The following is a 27274-nucleotide window of genomic DNA, read 5'->3' on the forward strand; positions in this document are numbered from 1 at the left end:
TAAGTCAAGAGAGTTGACATACAGTAAGAAAGGACTCCATGAACTTTCAAACACTTGAGCAGAGTCATTTAGTGAAAACCTCTAAGTTTTTCCAATTTTAAATTGTAAAGAACCTCTTTAATCCAACGGCCGTGTGATGGGGTGTGAGCCAGCTTCCAATTGAACAAGATCAGTCGCCTGGCCAGCAAGGTCGTAAAAGCCACAGCGCGTTTTAGTGGCACAGGGCATGTGTTATCAAGGCATATGCCGAAAATGGCTGACAATGGGTTGGAGGGAAAGTCTTGACCGTATGCCTTTCCGATAGTGTCAAAAATGTCCTCCCAAAAGGAACATAATTTAGAGCAGGACCAGAACATATGGACATGATCAGCCGGAGATAGTTTGCATCTATTACAGGTATTGCTAACAGTGGGGTAGATTTTGGATAGTTTTGCATTAGTGTAGTGAATTTTATGGATTACTTTGCATTGGATGAGACCATGACGGGCACAAATCGAGGAGGAGTGGACCAGTTTCAGGGCAGAGTTCCAGAGTTTATCAGATGTTGTTAAGATCGCTCTCCCACGAGGCTTTTATCACTGATAAAGAGTTTGGAGCAACTGAGCTTAAGGAGGTATAAATCACAGAGATACATTTTTTATGATTTGGGCTCAGAGATAGCAATGTATCTATAAGAGTTTCCGGGGGACGATTTGGGAAGTGTGGGAACTGCTTCTTTACGAAGTCCCTCACCTGAAAGAAACGAAAAAGGTGGGAGTTTGGCAAATCGTATTTGGAAGAAAGTTCAGCGAAGGATGAGAACGCGCCGTCTGTATAGAGGTCTTCCACACCATTGTAGGAATTTTTAAGAATTTGTAAATTATGGTGGAAAATAAGTATTTGGTCACTTCAAACAAGGAAGATCTCTGGCTCTCACAGACCTGTAACTTCTTTAAGAAGCTCTTCTGTCCTCCACTCGTTACCACATAAGTTGCTGACTATAATTACTGGTTTGCAAAAAAATATTTTTCACCCAAATAGGTGAAATTAGATCATCTCTCAGGACAGACTAGTGTGTTGAAAAACACATCTACAGAATTGGAGGGCCATTTCCCCACATAGACAGTGTGGATAAAGGGATGTAAAACTATAATTTTCCTCACTTAAGTGCATGTTTTGTACATGATTACTTCAAAACTGATATGGTTAATTAACATTATGAGCAGAAAATAAATATAAGTCACCAGCTCCAGATTTAACTGATGTTCCATAGAAAACCTAGCCTGTTTCCTTATGCTCTTTCAGCATTTTCTCAAAAATATTTTACAAAACATCAGTAGAAGAGGACGCCAAATAAAATAGTAGCAATTTAACTTTTATTTCAAACTTTTTATGCTGGTCTTTCCTGATGTTTCCACAGACTCTGACTCAGCTTGGCCTCCCAAAGGCGCTCAGAGTTTGATTTGAGACTTTTACTTTTTTTTTTTCCCCAATCAAAACTCCGAACAACAACCTTTGAAGTTAGGATTATTAAAATATTGTTACAACTTTTTGTACATTTATCTTGCTTAGTCTGTCTCAAGTTGACTGTTGAGGCCCACACTTTCCTCATTCTTATTAGAAAATATATGCAAGCTGGCCCCTTCTTTAGTTGTATTGCTACAACCTGCAAAAATAGATCCGGCAGACATTTTTGATCATTCTTTCAAATTTTACGCAATAATATTGTGATTCAGGATGAGGATGCTACCAAAACAAATACTACAAGCCTTGGTGACAAAATATTGGAATCACTGGTTTTGGAGGAAGTTCTCTGTTGTTTTTGTAATAAAAAAAGCCGACGACTGACATGACACAAAACTATAGTCATTTTAACCCTTGTGGAACCAGTTTTCATTTTTTAATCATAAGAAAAATGATACAATTAATTTTTCAAACTTAGACTTACTGATTTTGGCTCATTCTGTGAAGAACATACAGTATATCAGAATACATATTTAATGACCATACACCCCCCTACACATTTTTATTACATATGAGATGTCCAGGTCCATTAGAAGTGTGGGAATTGATGTTCTGTGTACCACAAACCCCCACCCACGCAAGGCCTAGACAGGAGGAAGACAGAGTGTAGGTACACAAAACATCAGAGGGTCAAATAAATGTGCGAGAAAATGAGAGCAGAAAGTATTGACAATGTTGCAACTTTGTGTGAGAACCGCAGGTGCAGAAACACGCAAAAAGAATCCCTATGGGATACAGAAACTGGCAGAGAAATTTTCTGAGCAACGTTAATATTCTTGTTAGTCAGCGTTTGCGGGTTGGATGGACCAGTTGCATTTTGTGGCTTTTAATGCCTCACAATCAAACACCTTTAAGTTAAAATACTGAACAGATGTTTATTGGGATAAGGCATTAAAAGCCACAAAATGCAACAGATCCATTAGACCCACAAACGCTGGCTGAGTAACAACAATATGAACATTACACAAGGCTTAAATGGCAACTTATTGGCTTTAAAAAACACTAAATATAAGCAAGGATATAGCCAGTAACAGTTCTATTTTTAAAACGGAGGAAAAATTATGGAATCACCCTGTAAATGTAAATTTCCAAAGCTAACACCTGCATCAGATTAAAACGGTTAGTTTGCAGTTAAAAATGAGTGTGCACTAGAGATGCACGGGTAGGCAATTATATCATCCGCAACCGCACCACCAAAGTCGTCATCCACCCGACGTTCACCCGAACCAACATCAGAACCGCAACCGCCCGCCACCCGCCCGTTGAAATACATCAGAGGTGGGCCACCTTTACCACTCAAAGAGCTATTTAATCCCATTTCACAGAATATCCAATGGTGTTCATCCTGATAAGAATAAGGGCGTGCTGTGAAGCCATTGCCTTTGACACCTTCAACATGTACAAACCGATAGTTAGTCCAGCAACATGTGTGCAGCTTCCGCAATCACACAACAAAATTGAAAGGCATACTGCGTGATACAGAGTACACTGATGGTTGTGATATGAACAATTTTAACACTTTTACCAATATGCGCCACGCTGTGAAGCCACACCAAACAAGAATGACAAACACATTTCGGGATAACATCCTCACAGTAACACAACATAAACCCAACGCAACAAATACCCATAATCCTTTGCCTCCGTGAGACTTCCTGAATATACTTTACAACCACGCACCCCCAACCCCGCCCACCTTACCGACGCACGTAAGGGGGGGGGTGTATAAAATAGTCAGGAATTGTCATGGATGCAAAGGATTCTGGGTATTTGTTGTGTTGCGTTTATGTTGTGTTACTGGGAGGATGTTCTCCCGAAATGTGTTAGTCATCCTTGTTTGGTGTGGCTTCACAGCGTGGCGCATATTAGTAAGAGTGTTAAAATTGTTTATATGACAACCATTAGTGTACTCTGTGTCACCCAGTATGCCTTGCAGTCGTGTGCGTGTCTGTCGCTGGTCTGACAAGCAGATCGAACTTGCTGTAGAAGGCGACGAATCCAATAGCTTCATTGCACGCCCTAATATTTAACAACTGGGCGACTGCCGGCAGTCATTCTAGAGAATGTTTGCGCCTCTTATCAATCAATCAATCAATGTTTATTTATATAGCCCCAAATCACAAATGTCTCAAAGGACTGCACAAATCATTACGACTACAACATCCTCGGAAGAACCCACAAAAGGGCAAGGAAAACTCACACCCAGTGGGCAGGGAGAATTCACATTCAGTGGGACGCCAGTGACAATGCTGACTATGAGAAACCTTGGAGAGGACCTCAGACCTCTTCCCCCACGTGCCCTTATTGTCTTCTTCGCTTTGTGACACCGGTCCTAAATGGCTCTTTGAATGGTAAAGGATACGGATCCCAGAACCACGTATATCAAATATTTCCGAATGGTTCAACCGCCACCCGCCCGAATCTAATTAAAATCAATTTTTTCGTCATGTCACCCACCCAACCTAAACCGCCAACTCCACGGATGAAACCACAAAACGCGCATCTCTAGTGTGCACACCTTGGAGAACTGTTGCATCAGGTGGATTGACGAGAACCATGGCTCTAACACAGGGGCCGGGAACCTTTTTTGGTGAGAGCCATGAAAGCCAAATATTTTAAAATGTATTTTCGTGAGAGCCATATAATATTTTTTAATACTGAATACAACTACATGCGAACAATTTAAAGTAAGACCAACATTTTTCGAGTATAATAATAATTTTAATGACATTGTTATTCTGACGCTAACCAAAAATAAATACTTGTTACCATTAATGCAACTTCTTGAACAGGTGCGGTAGAAAACAAATGGATCGATTAAAATGCATGACAATGTTTTATAATTTGAACACTATTTTTAACACTAGGATTACAAATGGAGTTATTCATCATTCATCTTGTTTGGCAATATCAGCTAAGATTTATCTGAGAGCCAGATGCAGTCATCAAAAGAGTCACATCTGGCTCAAGAGCCATAGGTTCCCTACTCCTGCTCTAACATGAGAGATGAGACAAAGGAGAGGATTATCAAACTTTGAGGTAAATCCTCACAATGTTGTGAAATATATGTCTTGTTGACAGTTATCTGTGTCTACAAGCAGGACCAAGTACAAACATGGGAAGGTTTTAAAAAGGCAAGCTGGTAGACCAAGGAAAACATCAAAACACAAAAAGTTAAGCAATATGTCTTGAAAACAGAACAAGCACAGAAAAACAAATGAAGAACAAATGGGCGGAAACCGGAGTAACTGTCTAACTGTAAGAAACAGCCTAAGGGAAATGGGATTTAAATACAATAAAGCTACACAAAAGCAGTCATTAACACCTAAACAAAACAAACAGGGTTCCAAAGGGCTAAGGAGAGGCAATGGTGGACTATGGATGACTGGATGAAAGTCATATTCAGTAATGAATCACAAATCTGCATTGGCTAAGGTGATGATGTTGCAACTTTTGTTAGGTGTCGTTCCAATAAAATACAAAGAAGACAACATACACATTCCCACAGTCGATGATATGGAGGTCGGATGTCATTACATCTTCAATAAATGCACAACTTTACATTGACGTTTTGGACACTTTTCTTCTTCCATTAACCAAAAGACTGTTTGGACGGGATTACATTTTTCAGGATGATAATGCATCTTACCAAAGGGGGGAAAAAAATGTAAAAACGCTCCTTGAAGAAAGTTACATAAGGTCAATGCTATGGCTGCAAATCCATAGTCCAGATCTCAAACCAATTGAAAATCTTGGAAATTGGAAATGGTAGAAAATGGTCCATGACGAGACTCCGATATGCAAAGCTGATCTGACAACAGCTGTCAGGTTCAAACACTGATGACATCTATTAAAACGAGAAAAGAAGCAAGGAATTAAACCGACAGAATTCAAATTTGCCTTAATTAAGGAGAGAGTGTCTGGGCTGTACTCTTGTATAGTCTCAATCACGCTCCGGCGAAAGACTGTATGCCTCCTCTTTTATTTGGACTTCACCCTGGTTACATGGCAACAGTTGTTTCTAAGGCACGGCGGTCGTAAACAGCCATCGTCTTTGATTACAACAGTTCAAAGAAAAGGTCGTAAAACAGTTCACAAAAAAGGTCGCCTTGAGGGGAGTCAAGCCCTGCTTCCTCTCCGCTTTGTGGTTCTGGGGTCACGACAAAATCTTTGTTGATTACAATACATGAAAGAAACAGAACACCTTCATGTTGCTTTCCATCCTACAAAGTGGAGTTTTACAAACCTTCTTTTTGGTAGATCAAAGACAGCTTTTGTCTTCTCGCCGGGAACTCATTGAAACACAAAGTTTTGTGACAATTTAGATACAATTATTCTGACAACAGCAATCAAAACGTTTGAGCAAGATTGATGACGAGTACTTTGTCACTTGCCTCAGACTGCAAGCTGTTATAAAAGCCAGAGGTGGTGCAACAAAGCACTATACTAGTGTTTTGGAGTGTTTATTTTTCTTGACTCCATATTTTCTTTCCTCAGAATTGAGTTTGCTTTTTGTTTACTGCGCCTGATGTAAAAATTAAACTGGTACTGACTACCATAAAAATACCATATTGGTTATTGTAGTGTTTCTTTAAGCCAGTCCATTGCCATCAACCATAGTTTTGTGTCATGTAGGTCTGACTTTTTCCCTACAAATTTAAACAACTAAATGAACAGCCTTCAGGTCTGGATTTTTCCAGGGTTTGTACACAATATGAAATTGCCTCCAGTCTTCTGCAAGTGACATCAACAGGTTAATGGCCCGGCTACATTTTGGAGCAAAAACCGGGTATTCCAAAATGCTTTGAAACTCAGAAGATAACAAGTCAAATATCACTCCGGTGTCTATTCTCGGGGGTGTTTTACCCATACACATTTTTAGGTCCAGAACTATTAAAGGCCTACTGAAACCCACTACTACCGACCACGCAGTCTGATAGTTTATATATCAACGATGAAATATTAACATTGCAACACATGCCAATACGGCCTTTTTAGTTTACTAAATTGCAATTTTAAATTTTCCGCGAAGTGTCCTGTTGAAAACGTCGCGGTATGACGACGCGTGCGTTTGACGTCTCGGGTTGTGGAGACATTTTTTTCCAGCCCGATCCAAGCTATAAGTAGTCTGCTTTAATCGCATAATTACACAGTATTCTGGACATCTGTGTTGCTGAATCTTTTGCAATTTGTTCAATCAATCAACCAATCAATGTTTATTTATCCATCCATTTTCTACCGCTTATTCCCTTTTGGGGTCGCGAGGGGCGCTGGCGCCTATCTTAGCTACAATCGGGCGGAAGGCGGGGTACACCCTGGACAAGTCGCCATCTCATCGCAGGGCCAACACAGATAGACAGACAACATTCACACTCACATTCACACACTAGGGCCAATTTTAGCCCTAAATCACAAATGTCTCAAAGGACTGTACAAACCATTACGACTACGACATCCTCGGAAGAACCCACAAAAGGGCAAGGAAAACTCACACCCAGTGGGACGCAAGTGACAATGCTGACTATGAGAAACCTTGGAGAGGACCTCAGAAGTGGGCAACCCCCCCCTCTAGGGGACCGAAAGCAATGGATGTCGAGCGGGTCTAACATGATACTGTGAAAGTTCAATCCAGTTCAATTAATAATGGAGAAGTCACAGTAGAAAGATGAAGGTGGGAAGCTTTTAGCCTTCAGCCACACAAACAGCCGGTGTTTCCTTGTTTAAAATTCCCGAAGGTGAAGCTTTACTATGGATCAGAGCGGTCAAGCGAACATGGATCCCGACCACATGTCAACCGGCAGGTTACGGTGAGAAAATTGTGGTAATAAGTTGGCTCTTACCGTAGTTATGAGCGGAGCCCGCGTCGCATGCGTCCTCCTGCAGCTGCCGCGGACTATTACCTCCTCCCACGCAGACACTGGCAGTCAACACACCCGTGGCCACACCCCTCCGACTTTCAGGTACTGTATAATCTCACTAAAACAATAGGCTGATAGGGGATTTTCCAGAATTATCCTTGTAAATGTGTCATAACATCTGAATTGCTCCCACTACTATCGCCTTTTTTTTCTCTAGTCCTTCACTCTCAATATCCTCATCCACGAATCTTTCATCCTCGATCAAATTAATGGGGAAATTGTCGCTTTCTCGGTCCGAATCGCCCTAGCTGCTGGTGGCCATGATTGTAAACAATGTGAGGATGTGAGGAGCTCTACAACCCGTGACGTCACGCGCACATCGTCTGCTACTTTCGGTAAAGGCAAGTCTTTTTTAATAGCAACCAAAAGTTGCAAAATTTATCGTGGATGTTCTCTACTAAATCCTTTCAGCAAAAATATGGCAATATCGCGAAATGATCAAGTATGACACATAGAATGGACCTGCTATATACGTATGTTTAAATAAGAAAATGTCATTTCAGTAGGCCTTTAAGTGCCAATGTTGTCAGCATCATAGTTGTTATTCAACTGTTGTGTTGAAAGATGTTAAAATATTTAAGGGTGTCCTAAAGCACTGCATATTAAAATAAACAAATCAATACCTTTCTGGCAATGTCTGACACTGTAACCTAATGTTAAAAGGCAGTATTTTTGAATTATTCTATTTAAATTGTGCCATTTCTTAGCCAATATAATACAAAGGAAGATGGCACACCCTCCTGGTGCTGAAGTAGAAATAGTTTTGGCACCAGCTGCTGGACTAGATCTGACCATCCCAAGTATGAGCATAAAGTGATGGCGTCTACTTGGATGAGAGGCAACACTTCTAAGACAAACCAAACAGTGCAGCTGCGATTGATTGGAGGCCCTGAGGGTGAGTGAATGAGAACACTCATCGACGAAGGAAGATATCAGAATGTTTGGTCTCAAATTGTGTCCTGGTGACTATTTGCAGGACGGGCGTATGAGGTGTTGAATGTCAAAAGTTTACTTTTATGGCAGATATATTACATGAAACACACTTCTCACATTTAGCTCATTTTCATCACATTTTAGTTTAAATCAAATGTTGACTCTAAATCAGGGGTAGGAACGTATGGCTCTAGAGCCAGATGTGGCTCTTTTGATGACCGCATCTGGCTCTCAGATAAATCTTAGCTGACGTTGCTTAACACGATAAGTAATGAATAATTCCGCTGGTAATCACTGTGTTAAAAATAACGTTCAAAATATAAAACATTCTCATGCATTTGAATCCATCCATCCGTTTCTATCCCACCCGTTCAAGAAGTCGCAGTAATGGTCAAAAGTATTTTATTATTGGTTACCTTCAGAATAACAATGTTATCAAAAACAATAAGAGATGCATGCATTTAGTTGTTGTAATTGGGGAAAGTCCAAATAAAAGAGGTGTAGAATTCTCTCGTCAGAGCGTGGGACGACACTGTACAAGGGTACAGGTCTACACGTTTCTCCTTATTGAGCTAAATTGAATCCAGTCTCTGTTTAATTCCTTGCTTCTTGTCTGTTTAATAGATGTCATCAGTGTTTGAACCTGAAAGTTGCATTCGATGTTGAAAATATTATACGACTCCCACGGAAATACATCTTAAAATATTTGGCTTTCATGTCTCTCTCAGCCAAAAATGTTCCCGACCCCTGCTCTAAATGTTATATCTAAATAAGAAATATAAATCTAAACAAATCTACATGTTAAAACAATATAAATATTAATTAAAAAATTAATTGAAAATCTAAAATATAAATGTTGAATATGTAAATGTTAAATCCAAAACGGATCTTAAATCTAAAAACTTAAATTTAAATCTTGAATGTAAATGTGAGCACTACATGTTAAATATAAATTGTAAAACTAAAATCAATCAAAGTGTGTTTACATAGCCTATCATCACAAGTGTCTCAAAGGGCTGCACAAGCCACAACAACATCCTTGGCTCAGATCCCAAATCGGGGGGGAAAAAAAACAAAGAAAAAAAAAAAAACTCAACCCCATGGGCGTAATGAGAAACCTTAGCGGGCACTGGATGCCGACTGGATACAGTTGATAAAACTAAAAATAAATGGTACATCTAAATATCAATGAAAAATCTAAACCTAGTTCTTAAAAGTAAATCTTAAATCTAAATGTGAGCAGTAAATGTTATATCTAAACCAAAATGTTAAATCTAAAGTTTAAATGGGCATCTTAAATTTAGATCTAAATATGAACGCTAAATGTTCAACCTCAACCCGCATGTTGAATCCAAATCTTAAATCAAAATGTTAGTGCTAAATGTTGAATCTAAAATCATGCTTTCCGTGGGCCCATAGATAAATTAAAAAACGCAAGAAAGGCGGAAAATAGATTTGCAAAAATTTTCATCCCAGGACTTAAAATATACACCATATTTTTCGGACTGTAAGGCTCACTCATAATCCTTTCATTTTCTCAACAGTCGACAGTGCGCCTTATAACCTGGTGGTTGTGCTTACCGGCCTCAAAGCAATTTTATTTGGTATATGGTGTAATGATCAGTGTGACCAGTAGTAGTCACACATAAGAGATACATGTAGACTGCAATATGACCCCAGTAAACACCAAAACTTTAAATTTGCAATTGAAATGAAAGAACATTACACAAGGCACTTAAAAATCTGTGAAAATGTTTTAGTATGACTTGATAGATTGTCGGCCCATTACGGCTACCGTAGTCAGAGATACAAGTATTACTATGGTTTGTGTATAAAGGCCGCAAAATTTGTCACCGATTCTTTTCATAACTTTTATGGACAGAATTTCTAGGCGCAGTCAAGGCGTTGAGGGGTTCTGGTTTGGTAACCGCAGGATTAGGTCTCTGCTTTTTGCAGTTGATGTGGTCCTGATGGCTTCATCTGACCGGGATCTTCAGCTCTCGCTGGATCGGTTCGCAGCCGAGTGTGAAGCGACCGGAATGAGAATCAGCACCTCCAAGTCCGAGTCCATGGTTCTCGCCCGGAAAAGGGTGGAATGCCATCTCCGGGTTGGGGAGGAGACCCTGCCCCAAGTGGATGAGTTCAAGTACCTAGGAGTCTTGTTCACGAGTGAGGGAAGAGTGGATCGTGAGATCGACAGGCGGATCGGTGCGGCGTCTTCAATAATGCGGACGTTGTACCGATCCGTTGTGGTAAAGAAGGAGCTGAGCCGGAAGGCAAAGCTCTCAATTTACCGGTCGATCTACGTTCCCATCCTCACCTATGGTCATGAGCTTTGGGTCATGACCGAAAGGATAAGATCAAGGGTACAAGCGGCCGAAATGAGTTTCCTCCGCCGTGTGGCGGGGCTCTGCCTTAGAGATAGGGTGAGAAGCTCTGCCATCCGGGAGGAACTCAAAGTAAAGCCGCTGCTCCTCCACATTGAGAGGAGCCAGATGAGGTGGTTCGGGCATCTGGTCAGGATGCCACCCGAACGCCTCCCTAGGGAGGTGTTTAGGGCACGTCCAACCGGTAGGAGGCCACGGGGAAGACCCAGGACACGTTGGGAAGACTGTGTCTCCCGGCTGGCCTGGGAACGCCTCGGGATCCCCCGGGAAGAGCTAGACGAAGTGGCTGGGGAGAGGGAAGTCTGGGTTTCCCTGCTTAGGCTGTTGCCCCCGCGACCCGACCTCGGATAAGCAGAAGATGATGGATGGATGGATGGAAATGGCACCCATTAGCAGACACTATCTGGCGTTTTGTTTCACAATATTGTGCAAAACCAACTCTTACCTTCTGGTACCTGCTGATGTGCATTTGAGATCTGCATAAGTCCTGAAAATTTGCGTAAGTTCGCCACTGTAGTCCGTGTTCATGCCGTAGTCGATATCTTGTTGCGGGACATTCACCCTCTGCTGTTGCCATTTCTAATATAAAGTAGCGTAACGTTCTGACTTATAGCTCGCTATGGAAGTGCTAAAAACAACCAGTGTAGTGGATTTACATAGTTCACCCTCGGAGCTTAAGTAATTGGAGAGTTCTGGTCGGACAGTTTTTTTTAAATACATTTCTAGCGTTGTTGCACAAGTGAGCCACGGATGAGAAGATGCTGCACTGTTGTCGATTTAAGTAAAGTCAGAATGTCATTAAAACAATTAGCTCCACCTTTTGACACTTCTTCAACTCCCGTCCTTGCACGCTACACCGCCACAACAAAGATGACGGGGAGAAGACGCTGCCGAAGGTGAGCCACGTAAATAAAACCGCCCACAAAACGGCACATCCTGAAGCAACTGTCAGTAAGCGACTTAAAGATGATCTGTAAAACATAATCTAAGCAACATTTTGACCAAAAAAAAAACACCATTACATGTTATGTAGACCACAAGGAAGTGTTTTACATTTAGAAAAAAATCATTACTTAGTTCGTCTATCTGTGTTGAGGTGGCGACTTGTCTAGGGTGTACACCGCTTTCCACCCAAATGCAGCTGAGATGGACTCCAGCACTCCCCGCAAAACCGAAAGGGACAAGCGGTAGAAAACAGATGGATGGATGGACCCCTTTAATGCACCGTATGTATGAAAAAAAGACCTGAATAGACCCGTTCGTCACCAGTGTGCCTTATAATTCGGTGTGCCCTATGGTCCAGAAAATACGGTACATGCATGAAAAACTGAAAATAAGTTTTTACCTGCATAGTCCTGTTATTTAAAATTATTTTAATTTGTTTTCAATTTTAAAAAAAGCAGAATAACTGATATGCTTAGGGTCTTGATGCTATTAGTATGAATTCCATGTGCTGTGTTTGCTGATTCAAAGCTAAAAACTCAGTCCAGTTACTCAAATGAGTCATTTTAGGCTTTGGAACAGTGTAGGAAAATGATACAAAGTTGCCCATGATAGGATAACACACATTTTGAGAACTTCAATAAATGCATTATCAGATTTGGAGTCAGGGGGATTAGGGGGGAGGGATAAAATGGTGCTGATTTAGTAAAACGGACCATTGTATAAAACATATTTTATGCCTTTGAACATTTTTTTTTAAATATTTAGTAACATCCAAGTGATTTTTTTTTCAGCTTGTGGCCTTTAGTAGGAAACGTTTGGGGGGGGGGAAAAAAGGTTCATTGAATGCAGCACACAGCAGAATTAATGTATTTAGGACAAACATTACAATCAAACAAGGATGTCACATTGTCAACATGACAAGTATAATAACTAAAAAAATGTTTTCTAGTATTTCGTTACACAAAATATGTAAATTAAATGATATTCACTCTTGCGTGTGCAGCCAAATGTCAAGTATTTTACCATAGAATGGCTGATGACTATATGAAACAAATCTTTACCTGTCCATGTCCATTTAGCTGTGATGAAGCTAATTACCATTCAGCTTCTCCGATCGCTTTAGAGAAGACATAATCTCTGCCACCATAACACACCACGCCATCCTTCAAATGGAACTTCCAGCGGTTCTTACTGCGGTGTATCTGCACAAGGGTAAGGACGACATTTTCACAACAGTTCAGAGCTTTTTGTCGATTGGTCTAAAAGGTTCTTACTTTGTCATACTGACAAACAATCACGTTTTCTGTGTCAAAGAGGTCCGGAATGTCTTGTTCGACCACGTCGTCGCCCGAATTTAATGGATCCTGTTGAACAAAAACTCACTTGACTTATTTGTTTGGATTTTCATTGTAAACATAATGGATACAACCACAGGTACATTTGACATACTAGCCAAAAATGTGCCTTTATTAAGATAATACTACATTTTAGAGATGCCCGATAATATCGGCCTGCCAATATTATTGGCCAATGAATGCTTTAAAATGTAATATCAGAAATTATCGGTATTGGTTTCAAAAAGTAAAATTTATGACACGTACGTAGCGAGAAGTTCAGAGCACCAATAAACCTTAAAGGCACTGCCTTTGCGTGCCGGCCCAGTCACATAATATCTGCAGCTTTTCTCACATACAAGTGAATGCAAGCCATACTTTGTCAACAGCCATACAGGTCACACTGAGGGCGGCCGTATAAACAACTTTAACACTGTTACAAATATGCGCCACACTGTGAACCCACACCAAACAAGAGAGACAAACACATTTCAGGAAAACATTCGTACCATAACAACAGAACAAATACCCAGAAACCTTTGCAGCACTAACACTTCCAGGACGCTACAATACACCCCCCATCCCACCCCCAAAGGGACATCCCAACATTCAAAAAGTTCAAAATAAAAACACGTTAGTTATTTTCATTTAGGACTGAAGTTCAGTGTGATATTTGAGCAAATAAGTATAAAAAATATGAATTCACTTTTTTATTTTTTTTACACACTGGGGACTTTTTTTTAGCCTGGTCCTACACTATTAAATTATTTATTCCCCAGAGGGTTAAGAAAACGTTTCTTTAATTGTACTGTTTTTCACACAAAAAAAATATAAATGACAGAACAAGTTGTTTTCCATGTCTGTTGCACTTTTAAACATACAGTGCAGGCCAAAAGTGCGGACACCTTCTCATTCATTGCATTTTCTTCATTTTCATGACTACCGTATTTTTCGGATTATAAATCGCTCTGGAGTATACGTCGCACAGGCCGAAAATGCATGATAAAGAAAGAAAAAAACATATATACGTCCAGCCATCCATCCATCTTCCTCCGCTTATCCGAGGTCGGGTCGCGGGGGCAGCAGCCTAAGCAGAGAAGCCCAGACTTCCCTTTCCCCAGCCACATCGTCTAGCTCTTCCCGGGGGATCCCGAGGCGTCGCACTGGAGTATAAGTCGCACTTTTGGGGGAAATTTATTTGATAAAACCTAACACCAAGAATAGACATTTGAAAGGCAATTTAGAATAAATAAAGAATAGTGAACAACAGGCTGAATAAGTGTACGTTATATGACGCATAAATAACCAACTGAGAAGGTGCCTGGTATGTTAACGTAACATATTATGGTAAGAGTCATTCAAATAACTATAACATATAGAACATGCTATATCTTTACCAAACAATCTGTCACTCCTAATCGCTAAATCCCATGAAATCTTCTTCCTCGATGTCGCTTCTAAACAACTCTGCCAACTCCAAAGGTAAGCGCCGCTTCCTCTTGTCGTTTTCTGCTGCATATTTCACTACATCCAGCTTCTAATCTGCAGTACATGATCTCCTTTTCGGTGCCATTTTTGTTCAGCCCTTCTGAGTTTTTATAAGTTGCCGCCAACGATGAAATGATCCATTTTAATAGCTACGGCAGTAGCATATAGCATATAGCAGTTAGCATTCCATGACCCACAATGCACTTCTGCCATGACCCTGCCCCGCCGAATTCTTATTGGTTGACGTGTGTGTGACGATTGCTGACATTTTCTTGGTCTCTTCCGCGAATGAGATAAATAATATTTGATATTTTACGGTAATGTGTTAATAATTTCACAAGTAAGTCACTCCGGAGTATATGTTGCACCCCTGGCCAAACTAGGAAAAAAACTGAGACTTATAGTCTGAAAAATACGGTATTTACATTGTAGATTGTAACTGAAAGCATCACAACTATGAATGAACACATGTTAGGTACTTTACAAAAAAAGGTAAAAATAACTTAGAAACATGTTTTATATTATAGTTTCTTCAAAATAGCCATCCTTTGCTCTGATCACTGCTTTGCACACTCTTGGCATTCTCTCGATGAGCTTCAAGCACACCAAGGGGACGGTGTGGCGAAGTTGGTAGAGTGGCTGTGCCAGCAATCTGAGGGTTACTGGTTCAATCCCCACCTTCTACCGTCCTAGTTACGTCCGTTGTGTCCTTGGGCAAGACGCTTCACCCTTGCTCCTGATGGGTGCTGGTTAGCGCCTTGCATGGCAGCTCCCGCCGTCAGTGTGTGAATGTGTGTGAATAGGTGAACGTTGAAATACTGTTAAAGCGCTTTGGGCTCCTTAAAAAGGGGTAGAAAAGCGCTATACAAGTACAACCCATTTACCTGTGAAGTGAAAACCATTTCAGGTGACTACCTCTTGAAGCTTATCGAGAGAACGCCAAAAATGTGCAAAAAAGTAATCCGAGCAAAGGGTGGGTATTTTGAAGAAACTAGAGTATAAAACATGTTATCAGTTATTTAACTTTTTTTTTTTGTTAAGTTCATACAGTAAGGCCACATGAATTATTCGATAGTTTTGACTTCAGTGACAATCAGCAATGTAAATAGTCATGAAAAAGGAAACACATTGAATGAGAAGGTGTGTCCTAACTTCATCAAATAGTGTAAAAAATAGTTTCACATACATAAAAAAGTCACTTTTGCCAAGACAAAAATGCACCAACTAAAAAAGGAGCTGATAAAATGTAAATATTGACAGGGGTATAAACACAGATGATTGAGTACAAGTTTTTAACAAGGCTGTATCATTAACAAAATGTTACTGTTTTTTTTTAAAGTGAAATGGGGTGAAAAAATTAATATTTGTTACGAGGTAACCTTTTGTTTCATGCGAAACAGTGGTATGCGAAATAATTATTTAAATATTCAAGCCGTGTTATGGTTTAAACTGTATGTAATGTTACAGTGGCCAATTATATTAAATATACGTGTTAAAACAAACGTTTTTAATGAATATTTAGGCCTATTACCCTACTGTAATTAAAGGCCTACTGAAACCCACTACTACCCACCACGCAGTCTGATAGTTTATATATCAATGATGAAATATTAACATTGAAACACATGCCAATTTAGTTTACTAAATTGCAATTTTAAAATTTCCCGCGGAGTTTCTTGTTGAAAACGTCGCGGAATGATGACACGTGCGCGTGACGTCACGGACTGTCAGGAAACATTAGCGCAGCACCATTTGCTGCTAAAAGTCGTCTCTTCTCACAGCACAATTAATATTCTGGACATCTGTGTTAATGAATCTTTTGCAATTTGTTCAATTAATAATGGAGAAGTCAAGGTAGAAAGATGGAGTTGGGAAGCTTTAGCCTTTAGCCACAAAAACACACGGTGATTCCTTGTTTAAAAATCCCGGAGGTGAAGCTTTACTATGGATCAGAGCGGTCAAGCGAACATGGTTCCCGACCACTTATCAACCTGCAGGTTTCGGTGAGAAAATTGTGGTAAAAAGTCGCTTCTTACCGGAGATCAGTTGAGCTTGCGCCGTCCATGCAGCTGCCGTAGACTTCCCTCAGAGATTGGCCTCAAGACACCCGTGGACACACCCCTCAGACTATCAGGTACTATTTAATCTCACTAAAACACTAGCAACATAATAAAGATAAGGGATTTCCCAGAATTATCCTAGTAAATGTGTCTAAAAACATCTGAATTCGTCCCAATGCAATCGTCTTTTTTTTCCCTTTCTTTTCTAGTCCTGCAATATCATTATAATAATCAAAAAAATCTTTCATCCTCGCTCAAATTAATGGGGAAATTGTCGTTTTCTCGGTCCAAATAGCACTTTTTGTTGGAGGCTCCCATTAAATTTAATGTGAATATGTGATGAGCCCTCACCCTTGTGACGTCATCATCTGCGACTTCCGGTACAGGCGAGGCTTTTTTATCAGTACCGAAAGTTGCGAACTTTTTTGTGGATGTTCTCTACTAAATTCTTTCAGCAAAAATATGGCAATATCACGAAATGATCAAGTATGACACATAGAATGGACCTGCTATCCCCGTTTAAATAAGAAAATCTAATTTCAGTAGTCCTTTATGTATTTAAAAATGAAGACTTGGCTCTCCAAATATCACCATAATGACCAAGTGTTTTATGAGGTAATACTCAGTGGAAAAAAGTTTGAGAGTCATGAATGTAGAATGACATAAGACGATGGTGTTGGCTCATACGGGTGAATCCAGTGTGCGTGTCATGAACTCCTACCTCATCTTCTACATGTTCAAGCTCGTCAGCCACGTCGCTGTCGCTGCTGGAGGAGCTGCTGTTACCGTCGCTGCTGCCGCCTCCTTCCTGCAGAGCCTTGATGGCCTCCGCGTTGATCATGCCCAGGAAGTCATTCTCCTCCAGCGGCTTGACTCCGTCGTCGTCCTCCAGGTCAGAGTTGTCGGCAGCACCGTCCAGCTGAACGATGTCCGACAGTTGGCTGTAGTTGTAGTCCAGGTCCAGCTTAGGGGTAGAATGTAACTATTAGTTGAGGTTATTTGGAAAGAGTAAGAGATTTGTTCCGAAAGAAAGGTTCAAACAAGGTACTTCTTTTGCGGTAGACTCGAGCCAAACCAAAAGCAGGGCAGTGCTTATTTAAAAGGGTGGGAAATTGTCACCTCTAGTCTATAATGTGGGATGTGTCGCTGTATCAAAGCAAACTTTAGCCAAAATATTCTGTCTTATTTCGAGTCTGTGTCCTGTATAGTTTTTTAATGCTCAGATTTTTTGCGCTGTGTCACAATAACATAATACCCTGCTGTTGTAGCCCTGACGCAGCTCTCTTGCGAGAATCTTTTGCTAAAAACTGGCTTCATTTGGAAGTCCCTGCAGAAATTCTCAGGGTTTTTTTATTTGTTTCGGCCCAAAACGCCTAAACTCAGAAAGTTTAAGAATGTGGCAATTGTATTTTTTTTAAATTGCATTGAATAAAACATGATTTTATTCATTTGTTATCGATGTTTATAGTGTTCCTTACAACCTTAACCTCAAAAAGCACAGACTCTGAACAAATACTGAAAACCGATGTACTGATGTTATACACCACACAGACTTAAAAGTAGACACTGGCACACAAAGGCCATACTTAGGTTATTGTCACCGTTTTTAATTCAGAATTTATGGTAAATTATTAAAAGGTACAAAGAAAAAACGTCCATTCGCATTCTTATTTAAATTCTAGATTAAGAATGTTCAAAAATCCATCGTAGAGATATATTTTTAGGAATACATTTTTATAAAAGCTGTTTTTAGGCAATCTCAGCACTTACTTGCTGCACGTACGCTATAGAAGTATTTGGCCACCCATCCAAATGATGAGAATCAGGTTCCCTAATCACTTGGTCCAATGTATAAAATCAAGCACTTGGGAATGGGGACTGTTTCTACAAATATTTGTGAAAGAAAAGGCCGCTCTCAGTGATTTCCAGCGTGGAACTGTCATAGGAACAAATCCAGTCGTGAAATTTCCTCGCTCCTAAATATTCCTAAGTCAAATTTATTATAAGAAAAGTGAAGAATATGGGAACAACAGCAACTCAGCCACCAAATGGTAGGCCAGGTAATCTGACAGAGAGGGGTCAGCGGATGCTGAAGTGCATAGTGCTAAGACTTTCTGCACAGTCAGTTGCTACAGAGCTCCAAACTTCATGTGACCTTCCAATTAGCCCACGTACAGTACGCAGAGAGCTTCATGGAATGGGTTTCCATGGCCCAGCGGCTGCATCTAAGCCATACATCACCAAGTCCAATATTAATCGTGGGATGCAGTGGTGTAAAGCACATCACCAATGGACTCTAGAGCAGTGGAGACGTATTCTCTGGAGTGATGAGTCACACTTTTCCATCTGGCAATCCGATGGACCAGTCTGGGTTTGGAGGTTGCCAGGAGAATGCTACATTTGGGACTGCATTGTGCCGAGTGTGAAATTTGGTGGAGGAGGAATTATGGTATCGGGTTGTTTTTCAGAAGTTGTGAGTAAAGGCAGGTGGCCAAAATCTTTTGGCAATATAGTGTACTTTGTCACATAGACAAGTTTTGGTAAAAACCTGTTTTTAAATGGTTTTAACATTTTTTTAAAAATCAAATAGACTGAAAATCGGTTTGCAGCGAAAACCCGAAAATCGCATTGAATCTCATGTAAACGTGGCCTATTAGTTCTGTATTACAAATAAACTTAATTGGAATAAATAGGTTAAAAAAACACAAAAACTAGGAAGCAAATGTTTATATTTATGGACGAAATTACCCAGAATGCTTAGCGCCGTTTATATTTATAGACACCCGGAATGCTTAGCGCCGTAGACAGGAACCGGAAGTAGATCGGAGTTACGTAAGTAATAGTGTTAACATATGGTTACACATTGCTGTTCCTGCTTTGCCTACAAGAGAAACAAACATGTTTTGATCAAGTTTGATTGGCAAAAAATGACGCCGATTGGTCAGTATATGCGGCGAAGTTGCGAGGCCGCAAATAATTTGCAGGGATTTGTTAAATTTGCTTGAATTGGCTGCATTGTGAAGGAATTGATTAGGGTTAAGTGTCTATGATTCACCCCAAGAATAGCATCAGGATCGTCATAAGACTTGGTCTGAGCCAAGTTCCTGGCCCTTGCAGCTTTTGCTTGTTCCTCCTCGATGACTTCTTTGAGGATGTCATCAATGTCTCTGCTCTTGAATTGGGCCGCCGCCGTCAAAGCCTCCTCGCTGCTGATCTGGAAGTCAAACAGCTGACCGATGGGTGAGCCTTTGAAGCTAAGGTCCACAGGTTCTGGATTAGACACGCTTTGGTCCTCTTCATATGTGGACTCTGGTTCTGGAGATGAGGCTATCTGAATCTGAGGTGGCTCAGTGACAGTTTCCTGCTGGGGGGTGCTGTTCTGTTGACCGGGGGGTAAAGTGGCATGTGGCGATGGCGGCGGGTTGACGGAAGAAGTTGGCTCCGGTGCCGTGTCCTGAGGACAGGTTTTACTGGGTTGGACAGCAGACTGGGGGGGAGCAGAAACTCCTCGCCTCTCAGAGGCGTTCTGTGGAGGTTTGGCTGTCTGCTGGCCTGCTGGAGCCTGAGTGACTACAACAGGAACATTTACCTTGTACAGTTGACCTTTGGGAGACAAAGAGAGAGATAGCTTAATTTCCTAAAAGATAAAACCACAAAAACAAAGCAACCTTCGGGCCTAGACGTACATAGATACTTCAAATGCATGCATTCACATTGTTAGGAGTCAGACTTAAGATGTTTCATTGTATGTTTAAAGGGTCATAGGGGTATTGATTTGATACCAGAGGCTGTTTGCAGAGTGACACCAGCAGGTATCTGCACAGGGTAGGAAAGGCCAGCAGGAAGTGAGAAGGTAGCAACCGCCTCAGAGTTGTTCTGCAATCCAACAGTTAGTACAAGTTGTCAAATAGGAAGAATAATTTCTTGTTTGTGTTAGAGCAGTGTTTCTTAAACCTTTTTTTACCAAGGACTACCTCAATAAACACTCTGCAAGTACCACCAATGTGACCAACAGTAAATACAGTAGCGTATTAGGCCTAAGCACAAGGCAGAGGTGTCATTTAATATTATATTTATATATGTAGGTGTGGGAAAAATCACAAGACTACATGTCTACAGAACAGTTTCATGAGGGGTTCCCTCAATTATCAGGAGATTTTAATGGAAGCATTCACATACAATGGTTTATATAGGGCACAGAGTGGGTGGGTACAGGCAGGCGTAGGGGCGTGGTGATTGGCTCATGTGTTACCTAGGAGGTGTTTCCGTCTGTGGCGGCATGTTGAATTGATTTCACTGCGCTTGTTGAGGGATGACAGATCTGGATGATATATAATAAACAGTTTCTTTTTTAAGCATAGGTTGCATCTTTTATTACCACTGTTGTAAGGTGTGCTGGATGCAAGAATTTGCCATGTTATTGAATATTCAATATTATTGTCTTTGAGGTTCCAAATGTGCTTGCTGAGTTCTGCAGAATTCCGCAAAGTCTGGTTTCTAAAGGAGCCCTTGTGATTATTCCATCTGGTTTTAAACCCTCCTTCGGTTAATCCTACGTACGTGTCGGATGTGTTACTGTCCTTGCGTGTTACCTTTGTTTGGTAAACGACTGATGTTTGTAAGCACCCTCCGTTGAGAGGGCAATCAGGTTTCTTGCGACAGTTACATTCCTTATTGGTTTCAGAGTCGTTTAGTCTGGGGGTAGGCAGTCCTTTTGCAATTGCTTTGTTGTGGTTTGAAATGATTTGTTGTATGTTATTCATACAGCTGTAGCTCAATTTAATGTTCTTGTTGAATATTTAGGGTGTTGCCTTTGGGGAAGTGTTTGTCGATCAGATCGTCAGAAAAAAAAAAAAAAATCTGACAATTGAGGGAACCCCTCATGAAACAGTTCCGTAGAGATGAAGTAGTCTTGTGATCCCCCCCCCCCCCCCCCACACACACACAAATATATATATATATATATATTATATAATTGTTTGCCACTGTAACATTACACACTGAACAGTAAAACTGTGTACAAATATAGGAAATTACAACTGCCTGAATAATTAATCAAATAAAATTGCACACAAGTTAAAGCACTACTACAGTTGTGCTCCTATTTTGTTTGTCATATTGCGTTTTTGTGCTTGCCACCATGTCTTAGCATTCCATGCATATACTGACCTCTGGGCCCTCTGCCAAAAGCTTCTTCTAGCTTATCTGGGGGACCCTTTCACTTAAAACCATCCTTAAATGAATATTCACTACTGTTGTAATTTGTAATATGGTACTGTGAATAAACTTGGAACTGGAACTTGTACATGTACCAGTTCGAGGAACACTGTTTGAAGCGAGGAGCCTGGGCTTTAACTTCATTGACCGTGTCAAACTAAATGATTATGTTTGTAATTTTTGATACAATTAACATAATTGATACAGTGTAGCCAATAATGAGCCCAAGTACAGTATATACTAACCTTGACAGGGAAACTCTGGATGTTTTGACTTGCAGGAATTACTACTGAAGCTGCAAATCAACAAGAATATTTTCATGATTAATTGTGAGAATAAAATACAAATAAAATAGCAGCAAGATGGTTTCAAGCAGAGATATTCAACTAAATTATTTCGGGGGCCACATTTTTAGAAAGATAAGAACCAGGTGGCCAGACTTCTCCCTTCACTATTATTTTTTGTATATGTCAGAGAACCAGTGGACATCTGATCTTGGTGTATTTATTTTGTTACAATTACAGAAACGCTCTGCTGTTTTAAGGACCTTCTCCAGAAAAGCGGGTCACATCATCTCTGACAGGACACTAGGGTTTTTCATAATCTGCTGAGAAAATGTGAGTCAAGTTTTTTTTAACTGAACTTGTTGAATAGCCCAAATGATGAAAAAGAGAGGACTTGAAATGGAACGAGGTACAAAACCAGTGTAACAAAAGAAGTCGAACAAATGACAACTGACTGCCTCTGAAGTAAACAAGCTACAGCAAAACTAAAGTCATGTAAACATTACGAAAAAATATGTAGTTGCCAAAAAGAAGGAGGACTTTAAGGGGAACTGCTCTTTTCTGGGGAGAATTTTACCTATCGTTCACAATCATGAAAGACATGACGGACGGATTTTTTTAATGCATTCTAAATATTAAATGTAAATAAAAGTCCGCCTACAGCGGAGACAGTGGGAAGCTCTCTATTCCATCCATGAAATCCAATAACTAACCATTTAAAAAGTGCCAACAATACTCCTCTTACATTTCGTGATTGGAATATTAACCAAGTATTAGTGGCATTGTTATTATAAGCGCTAACGCAGACAGACTATATATAGCGGCGCCGTGATCACAAGCTTTTGTACACATTTCGACTGATGAGGTGGTTCGCTTTCTTGCTGCGTGGGATTTTATTGTAGATCGTAATGTCACTCACCTGGAAAGTAGATGGCTGAGGACGTACTCCGACAAGTTGGTACACTGACAGAAATTTAGGACCCGGAAATGGCGAAAACGACACAAAAAGACGCTTGTTCTCCTCCCCCATTCCTTTGCGGAGATTTTGAGACATTGTTAATTTAAACGGGAATAAATGAACATTCCAGCAGTCGCTATCCTGATGACAGCAGACTTCGCACTGTAAGTGATGTTTGACTACGTTTGTTGGCTCTCATGAAGTCTGCGGCAAGTAGTAATCGGTGATGAAGAAAAAAAAGCAAACTTGATAAGTTCTTGAAATTCAAATGATCAAAATACGCATATATTAAATATTATAAAGGTGCCCGTTACTACATTACATATATAATTACATCATGAGGTGGCGACTTGTCCAGGGTGTACCACCGCCTTCCGCCCGATTGTAGCTGAGATAGGCGCCAGCGCGACCCCAAAAGGGAATAAGCGGTAGAAAATGGATGGATGGATGGATGGATATAAAACCCTGACGGAGGTGTTTTTTAAGGGCTCTAAAGGCAGAATTGAGTGGCTCCTATAGGCTCCATTGTAAGCAGACATTTGATCGCATTTATTAAATATTTACATCCTGACAGCAGACCTTGCACAATAAGTGATGTTTTATTCTGTTTGTTGGCACTCATGAAGTCTGCAGTGAGTAGTAATCAGTGATGAAGAAAAAAAAAAGCAAACGTTGTGATGCGTTTTTGAAATTAAAATGATCAAAATATGTAAATATTATAAATGTGCCCATTATTTCATTACATATATAATTACATCATGTATATAAAACACTAAATTGGCGCTAGTGTGTGAACGTGAGTGTGAATGTTGTCTGCCTGTCTGTGTTGGCAATGCGATGAGGTGGCGACTTGTCCAGAGTGTACCCCGCCTTCCGCCCGATTGTAGCTGAGATAGGCTCCTGCGTCCCCCGTGACCCCTAAGGGAATAAGCGGTAGAAAATGGATGGATGGATATAAAACCCTGACAGAGGTGTTTTTTAAGGGCTCCATTGTAAGCAGACATTTGATCGCATTTATCAAATATTTACAATGCATTAAAAAAAATAACATCCATCATCATGTCTCATAATTATTGTGAACAATAGGCAGAATTCCAAAAAAAAGCGTTGTTCCCCTATGAGGGGTGACTTGAGGAACACTTCAGTCATGGAAATCACAAGTTTGGACCCCAGTTTTCTTTGTCTGCTATCAAAATTAAATGTCGATGCAACAACCTGCCAATGTGTTTACTGGGGTCTAAGTTCCTCTACACAACAGGAGCACTCGTGTTTTTAAGAACTTGCTGCAAAAATGTTTGCCTTCCAAGTTTTGAACTGTTCTCGATGTCATTTCCGGTCAGGATTTAGCCCTTGCTCCGCCAGTTGATTAATATTTGTTTAAAGTTTACCTCCGAGTTCTGCATCAGATCGCTGATAGTTGGCCGGAAGCTGCATCACAAAATTGGGCGAGTTGATGTTGTTTCTCCTGAAGTCGTCCATGGCTTTCGACTGCATCATCTTTGACTCCCAAAGCTGCACAGCAGAAGATGCAGCAAGTTTGAACACATCAGGACAGTTGAACTTTCCAGCGCATTGAGACTCACGTGGCGTAAATCGTCCAGCACTCGGTCTTCAAGGCCCTCATCCAGGAAAAGCTCCCTCATACTCTCGATCACATCATCAATGATGGACATATACAGCTTCGCCTGCAATCATTGATCATCCAAACAATTCCATATTGGACGGTGGCCTTTAGGGGTGTGGGAAAAAAATCGATTCGAATACGAATCGTTTATGTTGTGCGATTCAGAATCGATTCTCTTTTTTTTTTTTTTTTTAAATCGATTTTTTAAAAAATTTTTTAATCAATCCAACAAACCACTACACAGCAATACCATAACAATGCAATCCAATTCCAAAACCAAACCTGACCCAGCAACACTCAGAACTGCAATAAACAGAGCAATTGAGAGAAGACAGAAAGACGACACAGAACAAACCAAAAGTAGTGAAACAAAAATGAATATTATCAACAACAGTATCAACATTATAATTTCAGCATAGCAGTGATTAAAAATCCCTCACTTGACATTATCCTTAGACATAAATAAAAATAATAAAAAAAGAACAATAGTGTCACAGTGGCTTACACTTGCATCGCATCTCATAAGCTTGACAACCCACTGTGTCCAATGTTTTCACAAAGATAAAATAAGTCATATTTTTGGTTCGTTTAATAGTTAAAACAAATGTACATTATTGCAATCAGTTGATAAAACATTGTCCTTTACAATTTTAAAAACTTTTTTTTTTTCTTAAATCTACTACTCTGCTGGCATATCAGCAGACTGGGGTAGATCCTGCTGAAATCCTATGTATTGAATGAATACAGAATCGTTTTGAATCGGAAAAATATCGTTTTTGAATCGGGAATCGAATCGAAAAAAAATCGATATATTATCGAATGGTGACCCCAAGATTCGATATTGAATCGAATCGTGGGACACCAAAAGATTCACAGCCCTAGTGGCCTTACAAGAACGTTTACTTGCGTTAGGGTTGAAGGGAGATATCAATTTTGTGCAAGACCGTATTGACCCTAACTATTTAACACTTTTGTTGAAATAGTTTTTTAAAAAAAAATTTTTTTTTAAACACCCATCCATTTCCTGACGCTTATCCCTCTCTGTTAAATGTATTTATCCTATACATTAGCTCTTTAATACGTTTATTGATCACCATTGTCTTAAAATTAGCATTATAATGCTCCTCTTCTCCATTAAAACAATATTAAATAAGATCATCATCACAAAGGTTGCTCAGTAATAAAAAAAAAAACAGGTATGCATTAGTCCAGGGTTCAAATCCAGGCTCGGGATCTTTCTGTGTGGAGTTTGCATGTTCTCCCCGTGAATGTGTGGGTTCCCTCCGGGTACTCCGGCTTCCTCCCACCTCCAAAGACATGCACCTGGGGATAGGTTGATTGGCAACACTAAATTGGCCCTAGTGTGTGAATGTGAGTGTGAATGTTGTCTGTCTATCTGTGTTGGCCCTGCGATGAGGTGGCGAATTGTCCAGGGTGTACCCCGCCTTCAACCCGATTGTAGCTGAGATAGGCGCCAGCGCCCCCCGCGACCCCGAAAGGGAATAAGCGGTAGGAAATGGATGGATGGGCATGCATAACTTGAGGTCATAATTGGGCATCTTTTGTGATAAAAAGCAAAGTGCTGTCCGCTGGGTTGGTTTTATAATAACTCATATTTCACAAAAAGCTTATGAAATGTTCTTTCAAAGAGTGCCATTACTGCACATCCTTGAATCACATTTGGGAAGACGAGCGTTTAAATAGCATGAAAAAAAATCACAATAATACGTTATATAAGAGATAAGAAATCGTTGCCAGTCTAGTCTGCTCCCTCCTGAGTGCACTGATACCCTGTTTGCATGTTTAAATCAGTTTGTTTCCTTAAACTCTTACATCAGGGTCAATATAGTATTTTGCAAAAAGGCATATAAGATAAACTGCAAAAAATCACATCTTAGCTGATGCCACATTACTGTGCTGATTTGCAGAGGAGTGTTTTTAAAAATGCACTATTTTATAGTTGTTCTTACCACCGGGCCCATGTTGTTCAGCATGATTCAAGGCAAAATCAAAGCAGCCCCAGTGTATTTCCATTAGAACTGATCAGCTCAGAGTCCCAGCTGTTGTCTCCTGCTCTCACAGGTGATTACAATCAGACTCCAAAAAAGCTTTGATTGGAGCTGACCAACTCGTAATGATGATCATCTCCTATCGTGTCCCTTTGAACATAACCTGAATGAGTAATAAGGTGGAAGCTGAGTTTTATTTGGGTCCCATGTTTACATTACATTTTATATTCAGCAACCAAGAGGTGAGCTGGAGCTTATACCAGCTGAAAAAAAGGCATTGCCCCACCATAATCCTATTCATGGTGTCTCGTGGAATTGTCAGAATTTTTCCTCCAGTAGTCGTGTCCACCGCAGTAACAGTGAGCTAAGAAAAATCTTTTTTTAGTTATACTTTTCTTTTCCCAGTGAGTGACGACTAGGAGATGATGTTATCTCAACAGAGCCTTCCTTTCAAGGTTCTTTCTCCATTTGGTTTTTTGGAAGGCGCCGCGATGTCGCCTGCCACAAACCTCAAAACCAGCCAGCTGAAGATTAACATTTCAGGAAACACTTTGACCTTAAGATATTATTATCATGTCTTGCGTCTGCACTGCAAGGCCTATCATTTGCAGAGG

The 27274-nt window shown here is 40.3% G+C and overlaps 1 protein-coding gene across 3 annotated transcripts; it reads right to left on the bottom strand.

The window, feature by feature from the left end:
* Positions 1 to 71: 71 nt before the first annotated feature.
* gtf2a1l (general transcription factor IIA, 1-like) lies at positions 72 to 27258 on the bottom strand. 3 transcript variants are annotated; one of them, XM_061910464.1, is made up of 10 exons: positions 26622 to 27258; positions 24611 to 24712; positions 24416 to 24539; positions 22031 to 22080; positions 20351 to 20444; positions 19624 to 20171; positions 17290 to 17532; positions 12961 to 13050; positions 12748 to 12888; positions 72 to 2087 (listed from the first exon to the last, which is right to left on the bottom strand). In XM_061910464.1, exons 1-9 carry the CDS (start codon positions 26643 to 26645, stop codon positions 12781 to 12783), a joined length of 1383 nt encoding a protein of 460 aa, XP_061766448.1. In that variant the 5' UTR covers positions 26646 to 27258; the 3' UTR covers positions 72 to 2087; positions 12748 to 12780. The 3 variants fall into 3 exon arrangements, with proteins under 3 accessions (XP_061766448.1, XP_061766447.1, XP_061766446.1); XM_061910463.1 differs by lacking the exon at positions 72 to 2087 and adding an exon at positions 3847 to 5350; XM_061910462.1 differs by lacking the exon at positions 72 to 2087 and having other exon boundaries at positions 12515 to 12888.
* Between the last annotated feature and the right edge of the window lie 16 nt (positions 27259 to 27274).

The sequence above is a fragment of the Nerophis ophidion genome, linkage group LG09, assembly GCF_033978795.1.
Source record: "Nerophis ophidion isolate RoL-2023_Sa linkage group LG09, RoL_Noph_v1.0, whole genome shotgun sequence".
Taxonomy (NCBI): Eukaryota; Metazoa; Chordata; class Actinopteri; order Syngnathiformes; family Syngnathidae; genus Nerophis; species Nerophis ophidion.